General features: G+C 40.0%; 1 protein-coding gene across 3 annotated transcripts; it reads left to right on the forward strand.

The window, feature by feature from the left end:
- The first annotated feature begins 649 nt into the window (after positions 1–649).
- Positions 650–22,875, forward strand: CYP2R1 (cytochrome P450 family 2 subfamily R member 1). 3 transcript variants are annotated; one of them, XR_013967506.1, is made up of 6 exons: positions 650–946; positions 9,426–9,567; positions 10,171–10,803; positions 11,399–11,728; positions 12,556–16,668; positions 22,150–22,875. XR_013967506.1 is itself a non-coding variant. In XM_080815289.1 (6 exons), the coding sequence occupies exons 3-6, from the start codon at positions 9,546–9,548 to the stop codon at positions 12,729–12,731; spliced, it is 1,161 nt and encodes a 386-aa protein (XP_080671415.1). In that variant the 5' UTR covers positions 808–946; positions 3,601–3,737; positions 9,426–9,545; the 3' UTR covers positions 12,732–22,875. The 3 variants fall into 3 exon arrangements, 2 of the variants coding, with proteins under 2 accessions (XP_080671414.1, XP_080671415.1); XM_080815289.1 differs by adding an exon at positions 3,601–3,737 and having other exon boundaries at positions 808–946; positions 12,556–22,875; XM_080815288.1 differs by having other exon boundaries at positions 12,556–22,875.
- The last annotated feature ends 399 nt before the right edge of the window (positions 22,876–23,274 follow it).

A 23,274-nucleotide genomic window follows, 5' to 3' on the forward strand; every position in this document is an offset into this window, starting at 1 on the left:
CTACAGGTTATAAGGACATTTAATTTTGTCTACATTTCTTTCTGCCTGTTTCCTACACAAGTACCATCCCTAAGCAAGGGCAGATTACTGAGTCCTCTGTGATTGCCAAGAAGTAACCAGTTTGGGAAGACCAGAAAAGAGTGAAAAGATACATGATTAACTCAGGTTACCTGAATGTTGTGAAATCACAATTCTTAGGAGAACACATACAAAAAATCAATGCGTAAAATGACAAATGAGTAAAAAAGAACAGATAACTTTTTTTAATATTGATGAGTCAGTTCTCAAGTGTTAATTCTTAAGATTGGCAGGTTTAGTTCAAGACTGAGTTCTGATAAACTTTGCAGTTTTTTCACTCTTAAATATTTAAGAGTTCCAAAAGTTCACCTCCAGAATGGGCTGGGGTAAAGGGAGGAAGGATCCTTCTATCCCAGAGACCGAAGTTGTGCAGTATTCCACAAGCTCTGGGTTAACACCCTGGAAAAGGCCCCCACGCTCCACCTCGCCTGGAGCCACGCCCAGATCCAAAGGGTAGCACCCGCCTCCTGCGCCTAGACTCTGAGCCCGGCAGAAGGAGGAGCCACTGTCCAGTGCGGCCAACCAATGGCCAGGGAACGGGGGCGGGATCTGGGGGGTATCCGACCAATAGGAATGCGGCCGGGCAAGAGGGCGAGCCTGGTCCAAGGTGGCGGGGTTCTTAGCCCTAGCCCCCGGCCGGGCTATGTGGAACCCTCCGGGTGCTGCGGCATGCGCCGCGGCGCTCGGAGGCGCCCTCTTCCTGTTGCTCTTCGCGCTGGGGATCCACCAGCTGCTGAAGCAGAGGCGGCCGACTGGCTTCCCCCCCGGGCCGTCGGGCCTGCCATTTATCGGCAACATCTACTCGCTGGCCGCCTCCGGCGAGCTTCCCCACGTCTACATGAGAAAGCAGAGCCAGATGTACGGCGAGGTACAGCCCGACGGGCTCCGGGTTGGGAGGGCCCGGGCCTTCCTCAGGGGTGGACTTGACGGCCGCTCCTGGGCCCTACCTGTCGAGACGCCCCTTCCGTGTACTAGCGACTTGGACAGAAACGGGCTTCCGGGGTCGGGGTGGGTAGGAGTCCCACTGGAGGCCGCGCCCCGCCAGGGAAACCCCGCCCAGCCGGGACCTCCACCCTTCCGACGCCTAGCGGGATCAGACGGGGAGCCTGTGGCAGGGCTCGCGCGCCTGCGCCGTGGGTCCCGGGTCCCGAGGGCGCCAAGGTTGTGCTCCGCGCCTGCGCAGTGGGGCCCCGGGCTGTTCGGGGTGTGGTATTTTGTTTGCTTGTGGGGTTTGTTGTGGTTTTTTTTTTTTTGGTCGGCTGGTGGGTGCTAGACGTGTGTGCGGTTCTACCCGCGGCTTCTCGTGAAAATGAGACATCCAAGTTCTAGGTCCAGATTAATGTTAATCTCAGAATGGCTGGTCTAGGCGTCTACTGTGCGTATTAGAAAGCGCAGGTGAAGGCCCCAGGCCAAGATAGGCTCTGGAAAATAAGTATGAAAGAGCGAATGAATTAATGAGTAAAAATCGGTGCGGAGTCCTACAGCGCAGTGAGCAGTGTGGGCCTGACTGGCCAGGAACATCCTCAGAGCAAACACTGGGACTGCGCCGCCGCCGGGGGCCAGCCTCCCTTCCAAGGTGCCCTGACCCAAACTCACAACAGTCCCGCCGAGCTACTTCCGGCCTTTGCTACTGGGCAGAGAAGCAAAGTGCGGCACAGAAATGCTGAGGGACTTGCACACAGCCGCGCCGCTGCTCCCTGCAGAGCGAAAGGCCAGAACTCCAGCGTGTGATGGGAAGCGTGTCCTGACCTCAGAAGAAGACAGAAGTTTCCAGAGCATTGGTGCAGGCCGAGCTCACCTGTTCTGTATTGAATCCATTCGTGCCTTCACGCCTGTGCAGCAACAAGCCAGGCTCTGCCAGGTGCCGAGGATGCGGTGAGGAAGGCAGACACTGCCTGATGTTAGGGAGCTAGAGCCCAGGGAGAGAGCGCGGACTCTTAAATATCGACCACAAATTGTGAGTGCTTTGAAGGAATAGTATAGTGTTGCTGTTAGCCAATTGTGGAATTTCGGGTTGGGGCTTAAGTCTTTATTTAAACCAGTGTTTACAGGAATTATCCTAGGTTTCTGCACCTCTCTAATGGTTGACATTGTAAAAGGGAAAGTAGTCTTACGTAAAGCAGAGGCATATAATTCTTACATTTTATTGTCAACCTTCCAGTGCTTTAGGAATTGAATGGATTTCTGTGATTGCCATTGAACGTATATGATCTCTGGCGTGTTGGTACCGTAATATTCTCATAATATTCTAGAGAGGATTCTAAGGTATGGAAGCATGAGACTAGAAGTTGAGTCCTCTTGTCGGGTAAAACTCAACTTTTCTCTGAATTTTAATTTTTCCTCATGAATAATAATAATAATTAGAACCAGTAAACTGCTACTCAAATGTTCTTGGTTATTAATTGCAAAAGAATTTATTAGACCTATAACGTAAAAAGTATCTTTAAACCAGTTATGTAAAATGCTGTCTTGCAGAATAGGAAGTTGTTTTTCTTATATTCCGTGTGCTGTACGCTTTATTCCCATGACTTATTCCATAACTGAAGGGTTGCACCTCCCGCTCACCTCCATCCGTTTTGTCCACCCACCCACCCTCTCTCCTCTAGCAGTCACCAGTTCTCTGTATTTATGAGTCTGTTTCTGCTTTTGTTTGTTTTGTTGTTAGATTTTACATATAAGTGAAATCATATGGTATTTTTCTTTTTCTGTTGGACTTATTTCACTTAGCATAATAGCCGCTGTGTCCATTCATGTTGTCATCTTTTTTATGGCTGAGTAATACTCCATTGTATATGTATACATTATATTTCATCTTCTTTTTTTTTTATTTATTTGTTTGACGAAGATCACAAGTAGGCAGGCCGGGGGTAGGGGGGTGGGGAAGCAGGCTCCTTGCTGAGCAGAGAGCCTAATGCGGGGCTTAATCCCAGGACCCTGAGATTATGATCTGAGCCGAAGGCAGAAACTTAACCCACTGAGCCACCCAGGTGCCCCTATATTCCATCTTCTTCGTACATTCATGTATTGATGGACATTTAGATTGGTTCCATATATTGGCTATTGTACTTATTAATGCTGTAATAAATACAGCAGTGCATATATCTTTTTGAAATAGTGTTTTCAGTTTCTTTAGACAAATACCCAATAGTGGAATTACTGAATTGTATGCTATTTTTTTAAAGATTATTTTAGAGAGAGAGAGAGAGAGCGGGCGCATGGGCCCACACAAGTTACAGGAGGGGCAAAAGGAGAGAGGAAGCAGACTCCCTCCTGAGCACAGAGTTGTTCCTGAGGTCACTATGTAAGTCAAAACCAGGAGTCAGACGCAACTAACTGAGCCACCCAAGTGTCCCTGTATACTATTTCTAATTTTAATTTTTTGAGGCATCTCCATACTGTTTTTGCAGTGGCTGCAATTTACTTTCTCACCAACAGGGTACAAGGGAACCTTTTTCTCCACATCTTTGCCAACACTCATTATTTCTTCTCTTTTTGATACCAGCCTTTTTTTTTTTTTTTAAGTAGGCCCCATGCCCAGCGTGGAGCCACTTGGGGCTTGAACTCACAGCCTTGAAATCAAGACCTGAGCTGAGATCACGAGGAGGGACACTTAATCAACTGATCCACCCAGGCACCCCAGATACTAGCCATTCTGACAGGTATAAGGTGATAATCTTATTGTGGCTTTGATGTACATTTCCCTGTTCATTAGTGATGTTGAGCATCTTTTCATGTGTCTTATGACATGTGTATGTCTTCTTTAGAAAAATGCCTATTCAGGTCCTCTGCCCATTTCTAATTGGATTGTTTTTCTCGTGTTGAGTTGTATAATTTCTTTATATATTTTGGATATCAAACTCTTGTTGTATGTATCATTTGCAGATACCGTCTCCTATTCAGTAGGTTGCCTTTTCAGTTTTTTGTTGCTGTTGCTGTTTTTGTTTTTTTATTGGTTTCCTTTGCTGTGTAAAAGTTTTTCTTTTGGTGTAGTCCCAATAGTTTATTTTTGCTTTAGTTTCCCTTGCCTGAGGAAACCTATCCATAAATAAATTGCTAAGGGAAATGACCAGGAGATTACTCTCTATCTTCTCTTCTAGGATTTTTATGGTCTCACAACTCACATTTAAGAAAGCCATCCAGTTTCATTCTTTACATGTATTGGTCCAGTTTTCCCAGCGCCATTTGTTGAAGAGACTGTCTTTCCTCCATTGCATATTCTTTTCTCCTTTGTTGCAGATTAATTGACTATATAATCGGCAGTTTATTTCTATGCTCTCTTTTCTGTTCCATTAATCTGTGTGTCTGTTTTTGTGCCAGGATAGTAGTATTTTGATTATTATATCTTTGTAGTATATCTTGACATCTGGGGTTATAATACCACCAGTTTTGTTTTTCTTTTTCAAGATTGCTTTAGGTTTTCAGGGTCTTTTATAGTTCCATACCAATTTTAGGATTATTTGTTCTAGAATTTCTAGTTCTGTGAAAAATGATGTTTGTATTTTGATAGGAATTCATAAATCTTTAGACTGTTTTGGATAGTATGGACATTTTAAAAATATTGGTTCTTCCAATCCATGAACATGGAATATCTTTCCATTTGTGTCATCTTCAATTTTTTTTATTAGTGTTTTATAGATTCCAGAGTACAGGTTTTTCACCCCCTTGGTTAAATTTATTCTTGGATATTTTATTATTTTTGGTTCTATCATAAATGGAATTGTTTTATTAATTTCTTTTTCTGCTACTTTGCTATTAGTTATGGCAATGCAACAGATTTCTGTATATTGATTTTGTAGTCTAGAGCTTTACTTATTCACTTGTTACTTCTGATAGTGTTTTGGTGGAGTCTTTAGGGTTTTCGATGTATGGTATCATGGCATCTGCAAATAGTTTTACTTCTTTCTTACCAATTTTGGTGCCTTTTATTATTTTTCTTGTTTGATTGCTGTGTCTAGGACTACCAGTGCTATGTTGAATAAAAGTGGTGAGAGTGGACATCCTTGTCTTGTTCCTGATCTTAAAGGAAAAACTCTTTAAAGGAAAAACTCTTTTTCACCATTATGTGTGATGTTAGCTGTGGGTTTGTCATATATGGTCTGTATTATACTGAGGTATATTCCCTCTAAACCCACTTTGTTGAGAGCTTTCATTGTGAATGGATGTTGAATTTTTTCAAATGCTTTTTCTGCATCTATTGAAATGATCATATATTTTTTTAAGATTTTATTTATTTATTTGACAGACATAGCCAGAGAGGGAGCACAAGCAGGGGGAGTGGGAGAGGGAGAAGCAGGCTTCCCACTGAGCAGGGAGCTGCATGCGGGGCTTGATCCCAGGACCCCGGGATCATGACCTCATCACAGAAGGCAGAGGTTTAACGACTGAGCCACCCAGACGCCCCTGATCATATTATTTTTATCTTTCATTTTGTTTATGTGGTGCATCACTTGGATTGATTTTTGAATATTGAAACAGTCTTGCATCCCCAGAATAAAAAGAAGGAGAGTGCACCAAGAAAGGCTTCGTAGAGGATGTTCCCTAAAGACTTGGTATGGCTTAGACAGTATGGCAGTGAAGGGAGGCATTTCAAGTGAGAAAACAGCCCAAGCAAAGCTTGAAAAGTGGGAGACAGTTGTTTATCAGTTTTCATCAATGGCTCTTTTCTCATCCCTCTCTTACTAGCCCATCACCAGTGGTGTTCTGTAATAGTATACTTAGATTTATGTCTCCATATTCAACATATAGTTATCAATTACCAGCATCTGCTACATACTGTCCTAGGTACGCAGATATAGTAGTAAACAAAACAGTAGTAAAAATCCCTGTCCTAGTGTAGCTTACGTTCTCCTGGGTGCCGAGGTGGGCGGGGAGGAGATGGACAATATAAATAGAATAAGTAAATCATATAATACATCAGAGTACAGAGTGTGAAGTCAACTAAATTAGGTGGGAGGAGATGGAGAAGGCTAAGGGGTAGAATTTTAACTGGGGTTAGAGCAGGCCTCACCACAAAGAAGACATTTGAGCAAAGACTGAAAGGAAATGAAGGAGCAAACTCTAGAAATAACTGGGGAAAGAACATTCCAGGCCAAAAGAACACATACAAAGGCCATGAAACAGGAGGGTGTCGTGTTGAGAATCACATATAAAGAAACAAGTTGAGAGGCTGTTGTGATAACATGGGGGAAAATGAAGATGGCTTGGATCAGAGTGTCAGGGATGGAAGGGTAAGAAATTGCCGTCTCCTGCTTATATTCTGAAAATAGGAGCAATGTGATTCAAAGCAGTGATGCAGGGTTGGGAAGAAACATAGAGTCAACACCGGCAGTTTGGGTCCTGAACAGCTGGAAGGATGGATGGAGTGCTCATTACCGTGACACTGAAAAATTGTGGGCAGAGCTGGTTTGCAGGGAGGGGAAGAAACTTGATGACCACAGACTGACTTCTAGAAGGGAAAGAAAGTGTTTCACAAACCTTTACTCAAAGTCCTTGAAAACAGCATATACTAGAATAGATGCTACTTCAAATGACAGTTTCCCCAGTTTTTCCCTCAAATAGGGGACCAAATATTTGAGTGAAGGTAGATTGTGTAACAACTTTCTCAAGCCATGGCTCCTCCTTGGTCTTTGTAATCCAGTGTCCATACCTGGTAGCTGCCCCCTGCAATATGACTCTCCTGTTTGTTTTTGCTCCATATTAACACAGCTTTCAACCCACGGGGTCTTCTACCATTCTTGTGAAACCATCCGTCTGTTTTTTCCTGCATTGGAACAACTAACTGCCTGTTCACTAATGCCATCCTTTCCTGCTGTGATACTTGTGATTTATTATAAGAAATACATACTTGGTTTTTATTTCTTCCCTTGGAATTTCCTAAGAGTTGAAAGTAATAAAGGTGTCTTTTGTTATTCATGACAAACCCTTTTCAACCACACCTGAGTTTATGCTAAGGAGATACTTTTTGGACAGTCCCTAAAATGGGAGTTTATTGCCAGGAGAAGCAATCACGATTAGAGGGTTCGAACTCTCAGTCATACCCTCACTACCTCTGGGAAAGGGAGAGAGGCTGGAAGATGAATCAGTCACCAATGGCCCATGATGTAATTAATTTTGCATAGGTAATAAACATCCATAAAAACCTCTCAACTAGAGAGTTCAGAGAGCTTCCATGTTGGTGAATGGGTAGAGGTGAGCAGAGGATAGAAAGCATGCCTGGGCAGAACCTGGACCCTCCAGTCTCCTTTCCCCATACCTTCCCTATGCATATCTTCCATATGGCTGTTCCTGATTTGTGTCCTTCTATAATAAACCATTAGTCTAGTAATTCTTTCCCTGAATTCTCTGAATCACTCTAGGATATTAGTGGGACCCAAGGAGGAAGTCGTGGGAACCTCTGATTTATAGCCTGTTGGTCAGAAGCACCTGGACTTGCGAATGGCATCTGAAGTGGGGACAGGGAGCAGTCCTGAGGGACTGAACCCTTAACTTGTGGGCTCTGACACTATCCCTGGGTAGATAGTGTCAGAATTGAGTTAAATTCTAGGATACCTAGCTGGTGTCCCAGAATTGCTGAGGTGTGGAAAACCCACACAGCTGGTGTCAGAGAGTTAAAGTAGAGTGTTGAGATTAGAGGAGACACAGGAGAAGGCATTTTCCCTCTATATCTGTTAAAATTACACTTCTGGGAAATGACTTTAAGACCATTCCATTACTGCTTTGGGAACTGAAAGAGTCCCACTTTTGCTCAGCTGGTAGCCATTCTCTTGGCACTGAAACTCTTACACTGCCTCTTTTGACTAATGCCACTGCTTGTCACACGTAGTCCATGCTACTTCCCCAAGGTTCTGGACGTTTCTACTGCTTGGTTGGCAGAGCCTCTCCCTATGCCAAAGACTCTGTTGTTCAGCGGGTGCTTCTGTTCCTACTTGGAGGTCTTCACCACAATTTTTTTTCCTGTCATGAATTCTGCTGAACTTCTGTTTCCCATTAAACTTCCTATTTGGGTTTTTTCCCCCAAACTAGTATAAACCGTAGTTTAAACTCCTCTACTTATTTGCACAGAGATGAGGGTTGACTCAGTATTTTGGCCCTAAAAAGCTTTCAGCCAGACCCTGAGAGAGTCTTTGCACCCCACTGATAAATTAGTATTGTTCCCTCATTGGACTAGCTAGAGTAGACTACGGGAGGTGTTCTGTTGTAAGTGAACCTGAGCTGAAGTGCATGAGAAGCTCCAGCAAGACATAGGATGGATATTCTGTCTTGCCTTCCCCTTAGCTGAGGGGCACCCGCCTGTGCCTATGTGGTAAATGCCTTTTCTCCAAGATCAGATTCCCTTTGGGGCCAGCTGTGTTAACTTCATGAAAGTCAGGGACCCAAATAAAATGAGCCTTATTATAATATGTTTATACTTCAAAGTTATCTCTCAGGTAATCCCCTCCCCTATCTAAGCCTGGAGTAATAAATAATATAGAGATGATGCTGCTTCCTCACTTATCTTGGAAATAAAAACAGATTCCTAGATCTCACTGAATGCGTTGAGTTGGAATGAATCTTAAGAGCATCCGAAGCGGGGCGCCTGGGTGGCTCAGTGGGTTGAGCCTCTGCCTTCGGCTCGGGTCATGGTCTCGGGGTCCTGGGATAGAGCCCCGCGTTGGGTTCTCTGTTCGGCGGGGAACTTGCTTTCCCCTCTCTTTCTGCCTGCTTCTCTGCCTACTTGTGATCTCTCTTTCTGTCAAATAAATAAATAAAATATTAAAAAAAAAAAAGCATCCAAAGCAAGTATCATATTTCCTGCGGCTACCCTGAAGCCCAGAAAGGTTAAGGGTTCTGCCCAGGTTCCTATATTTCTTTAATGACAAAACTTAAACTAGAATCCAGGCTTTCTGAGCCCAGTACTCTCTTCCTTATACCATTTATAAGATTATGTTTTCAGGGGCGCCTGGGTGGCTCAGTGGGTTAAAGCCTCTGCTTTCGGCTCAGGTCATGATCCCAGGGTCCTGGGATTGAGCCCCGCATCGGGCTCTCTGCTCAGCAGGGAGCTTGCTTCCTCCTCTCTCTCTGCCTGCCTCTCTGCCTACTTGTAATCTGTCTGTCAAATAAATAAATAAATAAATCTTTAAAAAAAAAAAATAAGATTATGTTTTCAGGCACTGACCGGGTAATGAAATCATCATGGTTGCTATGCCTTGTAGAGAGAAGGCACTCAGAAATTGTCATTTGAATAATGCATCCTGCCATTTTCAGGGAAGTAACAAATACCTGGAAAACTGGGCTTAGCACTTGTGGATTTCCATAGTTTTATTTCTCCATTTTGTCATTTAAATGTTGTTTTTCTTTTCTTCTCAAAGATCTTCAGTTTAGATCTCGGAGGTATATCAGCTGTGGTTTTAAATGGCTATGATATAGTAAAGGAATGCCTTGTTCATCAAAGTGAGATTTTTGCAGACAGACCATGCCTTCCTTTATTCATGAAGATGACAAAAATGGGAGGTATGTTTATTTTCACCTATTTAGTGAATTTTGTGGGGACACAGACACTCAATTCATAGTATCCTCCTTTTGCCTTGAGTATTTCCACCACACTGACACCTCATCCAGGCTTCCTTAGACTCTCCCAGGGTTACCTTGGTAGTAGCATATGCCTTTAACAGGAGAAAATCTGTCTTCTAAAATCTAGAAACAGAAAAAGAAAATTTCTGATCCTATAAGGATGATTTTCAGTTGTTTTCTTAGTCCAAGATAAAATTTGCCCATAGAACATGCAGTGGTTTTTCTTTTGTAGATAACGCTTATTGTAATAGTTAGATAATAAAGTCACTGGGTTTAGTTCATCCAGGATGAATTACACAGGACTGTCTAGTTTCTTGTGGTGGGAGAATTACAGGTCTTTTCTGCCTGTCCCCAGATAAAAAGTAGGCAAGCTTTATCTGTTGACAATATTCTGTGGCAGGGAACAAGGGCTAGTTTTAGTTTTAGAGAAAGATAATTTGGAGAAGCATGACTAACCATCCTTTTTTACTCTGTAGCATTTTCAGGTGTTTGATACAGGAATGTAGGAATGATAAAGTTTTTTTAATACTTTTTTTTTTCCAGGCTTACTCAATTCCAGATATGGCCGAGGATGGGTTGATCACAGAAAATTAGCTGTAAATAGCTTCCGCTATTTCGGATATGGCCAAAAGTCTTTTGAATCTAAAATCTTAGAAGAAACCAAATTTTTTATTGATGTTATTGAAACATACAAAGGTAGACCTTTTGACTTTAAACAGTTAATAACAAATGCTGTTTCAAACATAACCAATCTGATCATTTTTGGAGAACGATTCACTTATGAAGACACTGATTTTCAGCACATGATTGAGTTATTTAGTGAAAATGTGGAACTGGCTGCCAGTGCCTCAGTCTTCCTGTATAATGCCTTTCCATGGATCGGCATCTTCCCTTTTGGAAAACATCACCAGCTGTTTAGAAATGCAGCTGTGGTCTATGATTTTCTCTCCAGACTTATTGAAAAAGCTTCCATCAACAGAAAGCCTCAGTCACCTCAGCATTTTGTCGATGCTTATTTAGATGAGATGGATCAAGGTAAAAATGACCCATCATGTACTTTCTCCAAAGAAAACCTCATTTTTTCCGTGGGTGAACTCATCATTGCTGGAACTGAAACTACAACCAATGTGCTACGGTGGGCAATTCTTTTCATGGCCCTTTATCCTAACATTCAAGGTGAGGGTCCTCTTGACCGCAGGGCTGTCCTACATCTAGGGCTCACACATGTTTTAGAGCCTTTGGCTAAGTACAAAACATTTTATTTAGGAATTTCTGCTGTGCTAGCCAAGAAGAAAAATATTTCATACTTATAAAGAGTTTTATATCCGTTCTCTCAAGTCATGTAAGAACCTCAGAGATAGGTCTTATTATGCCTGTTTATAAAGGAGGGGAGAGGCTAAGTAGCTGATTTGCCCAAGCTCAGCCCCTGGAGTGGCAGAGCTGGGACCTGAACCCTGCTTTTTTTGTTTTTAATTCAAGTTTTATGTTTCATTATTTCCCTTGCCGAGAGTGATGTTGTTCTAATTGTTGATTTATTTAATTTTTATTTTTATTACTTTTAATGTGTTTTTCACAACAAAGATACTCAGAACATTGGTTTCTGGCGGCACACAACATATAGCATATTTTCAAATAGAACTCCCAGATAGTGAAAAGTCTGAATCTGGCTGTCACCATACCTTGTTGACTTATTATAGGTTATCCAGAGGAAAATGACTTTGGATAGAATTCTAAGAATTGCATAATAACTTGAACACTTTTTCTCTGACAGGACAAGTTCAGAAAGAGATTGATTTAATTATGGGACCCACTGGGACGCCTTCTTGGGATGACAAAAGCAAAATGCCTTATACAGAGGCAGTTTTGCATGAAGTTTTAAGATTCTGTAATATCGTGCCGTTAGGGATTTTCCATGCAACCTCTGAAGATGCAGTTGTACGTGGTTATTCCATCCCTAAAGGCACAACAGTAATTACCAACCTTTATTCTGTCCATTTTGATGAAAAGTACTGGAGAAACCCAGAAATATTCTCTCCTGAGCGATTTCTGGACAGCAGTGGATATTTTGCCAAGAAGGAGGCTTTGGTTCCTTTTTCCCTAGGTAAGAGAACTTTCATAGGGATACAACTTTAGGACAGAGGGTAATGATGATTGATGATGTATGACATCTTAATCAGAAGCATTCTGTTGTAGAATTAAAGATTCCAACTCTGAAAATACAGCAGTGATTCTTGCAGGAGTGATTGGTATAATGAGAGGTCATTAACACCTGTTTCTACTCAGCAGTTAATTCGGTAATTAGAAAGAAAGTGTTGAGAAGGTCTGGCTTCTTCTGAAACTTTTTTGCTTGTGGATTTTGGCTTGTAATCAAAACCTGTAGAGCTAGAAGTCACTAACAGGTAGCTTGAGAAACTGAGACTCAGGGGAAGAAATGACATCAGAATTTGAAGTGCAACTGAAACATAGCTTTCTTGGCTCCTCGTTTATTGTACTTCGTCTCCAAAAATATTACTTCTGCGATGAGAAAGTACATGGACCACAAGACCCATGGAAGACGGACTGGAAACTCTTCCTTTCATTGGGAAAGAGTTCACTTTTAGTCATTTGAAATGAAATGCACTTCTGGTCTATAGAACAAAATAAGGCATGCCTGAGAGATGATCTTTCATGGCATATCGTGGGCTGTGTTGCAGCGTGCAAGGCAAGGGTGGAGGGGGATTAATAAGCTTACAGAAGTCCATGATACAAGAGAAGGTAAAGAAGTGGGCTCTGGGAGCTGAAGTGCCAGTTGTTATTCCTTTTAATAAGCATAACTGCCTCTAACTTTCTTTTAAATACCAGATCTCCTGAATGGTACCCATATAGTAGATGTAAATTTTGGTAAATACTATGGATTTTTAAAAATTATGTCTGTTCTTTTCTGTTTAGGGAAAAGGCATTGCCTTGGAGAGCAGCTGGCTCGGTTGGAGATGTTCCTGTTTTTCACAGCATTGCTCCAGAGGTTTCACGTGCATTTCCCACACGGGCTGGTTCCCGATCTGAAGCCCAGATTAGGCATGACATTGCAACCCCAGCCCTACCTCATCTGTGCAGAAAGACGCTGAAAGTGCCTGGACATCTTGTGGGAGAATGTTATCTGGTGGCCTTTCAGCCCTGAACCTTGTTTATCTAATCAGTGTGTGTGTTTGGACAAAAAGTCACAGCATCACAAAGCCAAACGAACACAGACATGTCTTTGAAAATAGTACTAAAGCAGTAATAAGCATTAGCTGTGGTTTTTTCCAAGCTTTTGTGACTTCTAAGTGGAATTATCTGTGGAGGAAAACAAAGGTGCAAATGACAGATGTTGCTTAAGTAAGCCGGGCCATGGATGCCCTGAGCAGAGCCTGACTTTTCAGTCTCTTGTTGAGCACCAGGTACCCCTTTTCCTTTCTTGACTCCATCTTGCTCTTGTCCAGGGGGCTTTGCTTCCAAATGCCAATGCCAGTTCCCTTCTGATAAGATATTATCATTAATGGGTAGTGTGGTAGGAGTCCAGTTTAATAGAGGACTAAAGAAATTAGAACCTAAATAAATGAGTTTGGAGTAAAGAGATATTTTAGACATAGTGGCAGGTAATAGAGGAAATATCTACGTATTTAAGAAACTGCCAGTGCTTTCAAATCTTGCTCCCTATTATGTCTGCATAAGAATTACCTTGTTCTTATTACAAATGAGGGTCCCTGTGCCCCGGGTATTCATCTGACCACCAGTTCAGTAGAAGGAAATTACAGTAATGTAATTATAATAAAAGATGATACTCCAAAAGTAATTATTCTTTATAGGCACAGACATTTTTCCTAGTACCATTTTTTTCTAAACCATCACAGCTGTTAAAGATGGAATCGTTTTACCTTTTAAAGGTCTCCAGCCATTTCCTGTTATTTTTACTGAAGAGTAAAAATACTGAAGAGTAATTACTGTTATTTTTACTGAAGAGAATACTGTACAAATCCAAAAAACATGCTTTAGAGCCCAGGTAAATGTGTACATTGGGACACTTGAGGGTGATGGGCTTCTAGTAATAATGATGCCAGGAAAATAAGCGTGAACTGTGACTGTCCTGCTCAAACTGGTATGTATATTCACCCACTTATAGTTGTTGTAACGTGATTTCTTCTAAGGTCATACATCAAGGATTTCTGCTCTTGTAACTTGGCTCGTGAATAGTTACAGCCTTAGAGTAAATGCACTTAACAACGACTTCTGTTAAGAATATGAATTTAACTTTAATATTTTCAAGTTTCTGTGTGATGAATCAGGAGTCTTTGCATCTCTGATATATTAAGATGTTTCTGGTTGCAAGAGGAAAAAGTCCTGGGCAAATTTACTTGAATGGTAAAGGAGAAATTAGGCGGTAGTGTGGCAGTTTGAGAGTAGGTATGACCTACATGCTCCACAGTATCATCAAGGATCTCTTGTTCACATCCCTCAATTTTGCCTCCCAGATGGTCTCAGCTTTATCTTAAGACTGACTTATGGAAGTACATATGCTTTGCCTCCTTGTTGACACTGAGCTTGGATTGTTTCTGGGGGAGTAAGGGAGCTTTTCAGATATTCTCCCAAAACTGTTCTTTGTGTCCCATAGGTCCTAACTAAGTTACATGCCCATCTTTTAAACCTATGTCTTTTGAGTGGGATTATGGTTCACTTAGGCCTGACTACCAGAGCCATTGATGGAGATGGCTTCCCGCAAAGTGCATGTGCTACATTGGGGCAGTATAGTTATCTAAACAAAAATAAGGAGACTTAGGAGGAGAAGAGGAACTCCTGACTAGCAGACTAATTATGATATCTAACTCACTGCCCTCTAACCACTTACTAAGCCAAGCAACTTTCCCACCTGCTTCCCTGACTCTTGACAATTGTAGTCATTCAAATTACTGTTTGATCTTTGCTTTTCCTTTGACACAGCAATTCTGTCATCCCTGGGCCTCCTACTTACTGTCATTTCTCCTATAAATGCTTAGGTTGAACTCTCTAGACTGGGGATTCTGGAAGCTTGGTGGTTTTAGCAAAGAATTTAGTGAACTGGAATAGATTATAATCCAAATTAAGGAGGTCTTATTTTGCTCTTGAGTACTATCACTGGTTTTTTTCTAGGATGATTAAGACCTTCATAAATCTACAGAGAACATGCTATTTATTTTCTTTACCGTTAGAAATTACCTAAAGGAATGTTCTACTTTTTCTTACTGAAGTTAATGCCAACCTGACAAAAATCTTTTACAAAATGTAGATTTTTAACTTGTAAAGGTAAAAGAGCTTTAATCCCACTTAATGGGCTCATGTTGTAGCCAAGAAATAGGGTTCAGATAGGGGAAGTGATTTCCCTAATTCATTACAAAGGCATGTCCCTCATCCCATATTCTTTTTACTCCTAATGATTTTTACTACGCTTTACAGTTTATTGTAAGGTTGGTTTTTATATAGTGTCATACTGCATTTTTGGAAAAACACACAAAAAAACTTTTGAATATTTAATTTATTTGAGAGAAAGAGATAGCAAGAGAGAGCAGGAGCAGGGAGGAGCGGGAGAAGCAGACTCCCTGCTGAGGGATTGCCCCCTCTATCATAAGAATCAAATCAAAGGTAATAATTTAAAACTGACAAGTAGGAGAATTTTCAGTGTAATTTAGAGTACAAAAGTAAAGGATAGTAACATTGCCTAAACTTGGATAGTGGAAGATATGGAGGAAGTACAAGCTAATGTTACTCATAAAAGAAAAGCAGATACTGGCCAAAGACACAGGATTCAAAGATATTACAGAAAGGTGGAAGTATAAAGAAAACCACTAAATCAAAAATACAAACCTTTCTAAATGTTAAAACTAAAATTACTTTTTTTAGGGCACCTGGGTGCCTCAGTTGGATAAGCAGCTGCCTTCAGTTCATGTCATGATCTGGGAGTCCTAGGATTAAGTCCCACGTTGAGCTCCCTGCTCAGTGGGGAGTCTGCTTCTCCCTCTGACTCTCCCCCCTCTCATGCTCTCTCTCTCTCTCAAATAAATAATATCTTAAAAAAACTAAAATTACTTTTTTAGTAAAGAGCAAATATGAGAGAACTAAACTAAGTCTCTACATAAAGTCACATAAAGCAATGTAGACAGGCGTATCTCCTCTATTAAAATAAAAAGGGGTTCAGGTTGGATCACAGACAAAACCTAATTCTGTATCGTGCTGTACATAAGAAACATCTAAAACAGATTAAAGGTGAAAAAAGGGTGGGCAAGGGCATACCAGACAACTGCAAATAAAAAGAAAGCAGGACTCATGGTCTTAATAAAACAAGGTACAATTCAAAGCAGAAAACATAAGCAAGACAAAGAAATGCACTTTCTAAAATTCTCAAGGAAGTTATGACAGTTATGAATAAATGTTTTACCTAATAACATAATAGCATCTTTCTTAAACCAAAAAACAACAAGAGCTACATGGAGAAATATGTAGAAGTACCTTAATACTAGGAGACTAATTCACTTCTCTCAGCCTAAGGCAAATCAAGTGGACCAAAAAAAAAGAAAAAGAAAAAAAAAAATGAAGTAAAGAAGACCATACTACATAATCAGTACAGTGGTAGATCTGACAAATACACACCAAATTCTATATGTGATAGTAGAATATGCCATTTTTACAAGTGCCATCTAACAGGAAAATTGACTTTATCAGTGGATGAAAAGTGAGCTTTGATAAATTCCAGAAGTATAAATAATACACATTTCATTCTCTGAAAATAATACAATAAGAATGGGTATTAATAAAAAAAAAAATAAGAAAGCCAGAAAATGAAGTTGCCCCATACCTTGAAATTTTATTTTCTCTCTCTTTTTTTTTAAGATTTTATTTATATGCCAGAGAGAACACAAGCAGGGGGAGCAGCAGGCAGAGGAAGAAGCAGCCTCCCCCACCACCGCTGAGCTGGGAGCCTGATGCAGGACTCAGTCCCAGGACACTGACCTGACCTGAGCCAAAGGCAAATGCTTAACTGACTGAGCTGCCCAGGTATCCCATATATCTTGAAATTTTAATAAAAATTACAAACTTTGGGTAAAGGGGAAAAACAAACCAAAATTGCAGAATTTCTAGAAAATGATAAAAACTGAATGTCAGGATCAATGGAATCCAGCTAACGAAGTCCTCGGAAGAAAACTCATAGTCCTAAATAGTTATTTCAGTGAAAAATGGAATGTTGAAAATGAATTAAGCATACTGTATTTTTAAAAATAGAAAACAAACCAAAGGAAAGCATAAGAAAGGAATTATGAATTCCTGACAGGAATTAATGAGTTAGACAATAGAGAAATAGAACTAGTAAGTTGGATCATTTTTTAAAAATTCTATTTATTTATTTGAGAGAGGGAGAGCCAGAAAGAGCATGAGCAGAGAAGAGGGCAGAAGGAGAAGCAGACTCCCCACTGAGCAGGGAGCATGACTTAGGGCTGAATCTAGGACCCTCAGATCATAACCTGAGCTGAAGACAGACACTTAACTGACTGAGCCACCCAGGCACTCCAGGTCTTTTTTTTTTTAATCAGTGCATTAGATCAAGAGGCAGCAAATTATACCCTACAGTCAAAATTTGGCTGTTTTGTATGGCCTACAAACTAAGAATGGCTTTTATATTTTTAAGTGGTTGAAAAAAATACTTTGTGACACGTGGAAATTTTCTGAATTTCAAATTGAGTGTTCCTAGTTACATTGGAATGCAGAAGCACTCATTTTTAAAAATATATTCCCTACAGTGGCTTTTTGTGCAGTGATGGCAGAATTGAGTAGTTGTGACAGAAAGTGTATGTGGCACTCTCATGTCTTATCCCTTTGCATGCTGCTTGACACACTGCACATCAGTGATATGGTTAGAACATGGCAGCATTCCCAACTCTGTGCATATCTACATGTTGTAGCATTTTATTTAAAAACCTTAAACTTAAATGTAATTTTTTTACCAGTACATATCCATCACATCAAACAAAAACAAGAAGAGAGAGAAAAGTGAATTTTAAATGTCATGCTTTTAGGATAGTGGAGTATGGATTATTTTCACCAAATTAGGTGGCAAAACATGATGTTTATTATGGAATAACACTTTAGCTCTGCCAAAAGACTACAGTCTGCTTTGACGCTACCACACCAAGCACTCCCCACGATATCCCTCACATAGGACAGCAATGGTAAGAAAAATTAGGTATTTTTAATGATATCTAACAGTCTAACAATTTCTTCCCAAAAAATGAAAATGAAGCTGCAACCAAAGTAAGTTTCTGAGTGGCTCATTTGTTATCCAAGCAGAGAAAGACATTTATTACTTGTGAATTAATTATATTTAATTGAAGCAGCCAAAGAAATGTGTCCAGAAAACAAAATTTAATAAGACTCCTAGTCGTTCAGTGAGAACAGTGGCTCAGAGTTGAGGACATTGGAGCAAGGTTGATAGTCAATTAAAAACAATACAGATGATTTTGAGTGATTTTCCAGTCTCTTGGTGAGTAAACACATGTTACCCATACTGTTCAGTTGTTTATTCAAGAAATCTATGCCAATTTTGACCAAAAATTTAGCCTGGGTGACTGGCCTGCATGGAACAACTGCAGGAGAGGATATTTTCCAAGAAGATGGGAAAACACTAATTCATAAAAAGGCACAGACAAATTGTGGCTTATCAGCAGGTCCTTTGCACAAAATACTTGAATCTGTCATGCATTACAAAACTGGTGTTGTTAACGGGAAGCTTCATTTATTCTGATGAACCTTACCATCATTAGTTTTGTGAATTTTTCTCAGAAATAGAAGCTGTCTATCCTGACTTGCTCTACCAAGCTACAATTCACTGACTTAGCAGTGATAACATTTTATGGCAAGTTTTTTAGCTCAGGACCAAAAGTGAAATTTTTCTGAATAAAAACAACCACTGTCAGCCACTGTTACCAGATACTGAATGGCTTTAGACACTAGCTTTTACAGCAGATTTGATTATTCTTAATGAGTTTAACCTAAAATTATGTGGCAAAATAGTACCCGCATAGGAAACATCCTGAGGTGAAGTTGTTTCAACAACCTAATAACACTTTGAAGCACAGTATAGTTGACCCTTGAACAATGCAAGACTTAGGGGCACCAACCCCTGTGCAGTTGAAAATCTGGGCATAACTTTTGATTTCCCAAAAAACTAATAGCCTACTCTTGACTGGAAGCCTTACTGATAACATAAAATAGTCGATTAATACTATGTTATGTATATTATATACTGTATTGCAGTAAATCAGAGAAAAAAATGTTATTAAGAAAATCATAAGGGGCACTTGGGTGGCTCAGTGGGTTAAGCCTCTGCCTTCAGCTCAGGTCATGATCCCAGGGTCCTGGGATCGAGCCCTGCATCGGGCTCTCTGCTCAGCAGGGAGCCTGCTTCCCCCTCTCTCTCTGCCTGCCTCTCTGCCTACTTGTGATCTCTGTCAAATAAATAAATAAAATCTTAAAAAAAAAAAAAGAAAGAAAGAAAATCGTAAGTGTGGTGCCTGAGTCACTCAGTCTGTTAAGCATCAAGCATCAGACTCTATTTCAGCTCAGATCATGAACTCAGGGTCATAAGATCGAGCCCCTTGTTGGGCTCTGCACTGGGCATGGAGCCTGCTTAATATTCTCTCTCCCTCTTCCTCTGCCCCTCCCCCCTTACTTAAATGCACTCACTCTCTCTTAAAAAAAAAAAGGAGAAAATACCAGTACTGTAGTTTAAAAATCTGTGTGTAAGTGGATCCGCTCAGTCCAAACCTGTGTTGTTCAAGTGTCAATTTTAACATCAAGCTATTTTATATACTTCTTGTGCTGTCAAAAGTTAAAACGAGGGGCACCTGGGTGGCTCAGTGGGTTAAAGCTTCTGCCTTCAGCTCAGGTCCTGGGATCGAGCCCCGAGTTGGGCTCTCTGCTCAGTGGGGAGCCTGCTTCCCTTCCTTTCTCTCTGCCTGCCTCTCTGCCTACTTGTGATCTCTATCAAAAAAATAAATAAAATCTTTTTTAAAAAAAAGTTAAAATGAGAAATGAGGCCTTCATCCCCACACATCTTTACAGCAGATATGTTTGTGAGCTCAAACTAAAGTTCCAGCAGCACTTTTTCAGATCTGAATGCAAATGCAAAGGAAATTTCCATATTTGAAAATTTATTTAACTATGTGATCAAAGAGCTTCCATCTAACTTCCAATTGCAGGTGATTAGTCTGTAAAGTAATGACAAGGTAAAAAAGGCAAATATTGAAGAATTTAATAGGATTCAAAAAATGCCTTCCCAGTAATTAATATACTCAATTAAAACCAGATGCTCATGGATTGATATCAGTATTTGACAGTACCCATCTTTGTGAAAAGGCACTTTCAAATATGAAATCTGTAACTCTTATTACAGATCAGCATTAACAGATGAACATTTGTAATGTTTTGATGATAAGAAACATGAACTTTGAACCCTAATTAAGCAAAATTTTATCTCCCAGAAAAGAATGCTGCTTTTCTCATTAGTGAATCAATATTATCTTTTAAGTACTTAATAATTATTATATTTTGAATGTTATCAATAAAAATTTTATAGAAAATTTTCACTCTTGTTCTATAAGTACCAACATAATATTTTGGCCTGCAAAGCCTAAAATATTTACTATCCACCCCATATAAAGAAGTGTGCTGACTCTGGAATTAGACAAGCAAACTAAGCACTCGCTAACTTGATTAATCAAGGAAAAGGGGGACAGACTAAATACTCAAAATATGAAATGATAAGGGTAAATAATCACAGAAACAGAATTTTAATAATCATTTGAAATTAACTTACATAACTCAATGCAAAGAAGTTTGAAGATCTGAATGAATCGATAAACTATGAAAATAGAATTTACCAATATTAGGGTACCTGGGTGGCATAGTCGGTTAGGTGTCCAACTCTTGGTTTCATCTCATTGTGATCTTAGGGTCATGAGATGGAGCCCCACATCAGGCTCTGCTCAGTGTGGAGTCTGCTTGAGATTCTCTCTCTCTGCCTCTCTTTCTCTCTAAGTAAATACATACATACATATATACATACCAATATTGACCCTAAAAGAAATAGGTTCAACAGATCAGTTTTCATAAAGGATGTAGTTGCCAAAAACGTAGCCTTCAAAAAACTATTTGAGCTGATACACTAATAATGAAGTAGCAGAAAAAGAAATTAGGAAAACAATCCCATTTACAATTGCACCAAAAATAATAAAGTACCTAGTGACAAACTTAGGTGGTGAAGGACCTGGACATTGATGAAAGAAATTAAAGATGACACAAGCACATTTAAAGATAGTCCATGCTCACGGATTAAAAGAAAAAATATTCTTAAAATGTCCATACTACCCAAAGCAACTTACAGATTCAGTGCCCCCCCATCAAAATACCAACAGCACTTTTCACAGAACTAGAACAAATAATCCTAAAATTTGTGCAGAACCACAAAAGACCTTGAATAGCTGAAGCAATCTTGAAAAAGAAAAACAAAGCTGGAGGTATCACAGTCCCAGATTTCAAGATATACTCTAAGATTATCACAAGTAATCAAAACAGTATGGCACCAGTGCAAAAATAGACACATAAATTGATGGTACAGAATAGAGAGCCCAGAAATAAACCCACCCTTTTACAGTCAATCTACAAGATAGGCAAGAATATGCAATGGGAAAAAGAGAGTCTCTTCAACAAATAGTGTTGAGGAAACTGGACCACTTTATTATACATATGCAAAAATAAACTCAAAATGGATTAAAGACCTAAATGAAGCCCACAACCATAAAAATCCTAGAAGAGACCATAGGCAACAATTTCTCTGACATTGGCCATAGGAACAGTTTTTTAAGTTATACCTCCTCAGGCAAGGGAAACAAAAGCAAAAATAAACTATTGGGGTAGCTGGGTGGCTCAGTAGGTTAAGAATCTGCCTTTGGCTCAGGTCATGATGATCCCAGAGTCCTGGAATCACATCCCACATCATGCTCCTTGCTCAGTGGGGAGTCTGCTTCTCCCTCTGCCCTTCCCCTTGCTCATGATCTCACTCTCTCTCTCTCTCAAATAAATAAATAAAATCTTAAAAAGAATTTCAAAAAAGCAGGGCACCTGAGTGGCTCAGTTGGTTAAGCATCTGCCTTTGGCTCAGGTCATGATCCCAGGATCCTGGGATCAGGCCCTGCACCGGGTCCCACGTCAGGCTCTTGCTCAATGGGAAGCCTGTTTCTCCCTCTCTGCTGGCCGTGCCCTCTGCTTTTTTCCTATGTGTGTCAAAATCTTTTTTAAAAATTATTTATACACACACACACACCCCCTGTTGGAACTACATCAAGATAAAAAGCTTCTGAACAGCAAAGGAAACAGTTAACAAAAGACAAACCTATTGAATGGCAAGGATATGGGGGGAAATGTATACATTTAATGTGATCAGGTGTTTTGTTTTTTGTTTTTTGTTTTTTTTTGTTTAAATAGAACTAGACATGCCATGTGACTTCCAGGGCTTGTCTAAAGGCATTGCAATTTTTCACCTTGGTCTCTGAGCTCTCATTCTGTGGGAAGCTGGCCACCATGTGCTGATGACCCGCAAGCAGTCCTGTGGAGAGGCCCGCATACAGAGAAACTAAAGGCCTCCCATCAGCTGCCAGGACCAGCCTGCTCACCACATGAGTGAGCCGCCTTGAAAATAGATCCTCCTCAAACTTTGAGATGACTACAGACCCAGCTGGCATCTGACTGTGATCTTAAGAGAGATTCTGAGCCGGAACTGCTCAGGCAGCCATTTCCTGACTCAAGAAAACTTCAATAGGCGATTATTACCAGTATATCATGGGGTGATTTCTTAGAGAGCATTAGCTAATGAATACAAAGAACAGTGGATAAAATATGTCCCCTTTTTGTATGAAGTGGAGAATAAAAGGTGTGTGTGTGCGCGTGTGTGCACGCATGTATGCACTTGGGTTTGAATAAAAAACATAGATGGATTAATACAAACTAATGAAAATGGTCAATCCTAGGACACTGAGAGAAAGGGTAAATGAAGATGGGATGGAAGTGAGACCTCTTAGTGTGTTCATCTTTTACTAAGTTTTTGATTATCAGTAACTATTTATTATGGATATAATACAAACACATATAGTGACTATAAAAATATTAGATGGATACTTATGGATAGAATTGAAACCACAAAAAATAAAGGTATTTTTGAAAATTAAAATTCATTTTTTTTTACAAAGTATTAATACCCAGATTAAATTGGAAGCACGAAGGACAGAAGTTAAGCATGGTTATTTTCAGAGGTCCCAAATGATTTTAATGTGCAACTTATATATATAGAAACACTCTCCTAGGAGAAGCTCTTTTTCAACTTTCCAGAACTAACAGGAACAGTAATGGAAAATTTAAACAGTGCTATAACTAATAAGAAATTGAATTCATAATTTTCTTTAAATGTCTACAAAGAAAATTCTAGGTCTAAATTCACCAGTGAACTCTAATGATAATCTTATACAAATACTTCTAGAGAATAGGAAAAGAACACAAACATACCCCAAATGATTTTTTTTCATGCTAGAATAACTCTGATACCAAATTCATGTA

This window comes from Martes martes (genome assembly GCF_963455335.1).
Source record: "Martes martes genome assembly, chromosome: 10".
NCBI classification, from domain to species: Eukaryota; Metazoa; Chordata; class Mammalia; order Carnivora; family Mustelidae; genus Martes; species Martes martes.

Excerpts from the sequence above, each read along its gene's own strand:
- CYP2R1 (XM_080815288.1), top strand. The coding sequence starts at position 722 with ATGTGGAACCCTCCGGGTGCTGCGGCATGCGCCGCGGCGCTCGGAGGC. Across the intron at positions 9,568-10,170 it reads GAAGATGACAAAAATGGGAG|GCTTACTCAATTCCAGATAT; the intron begins GTATGTTTATTT and ends TTTTTTTTCCAG. Across the intron at positions 10,804-11,398 it reads CCTTTATCCTAACATTCAAG|GACAAGTTCAGAAAGAGATT; the intron begins GTGAGGGTCCTC and ends TTTCTCTGACAG.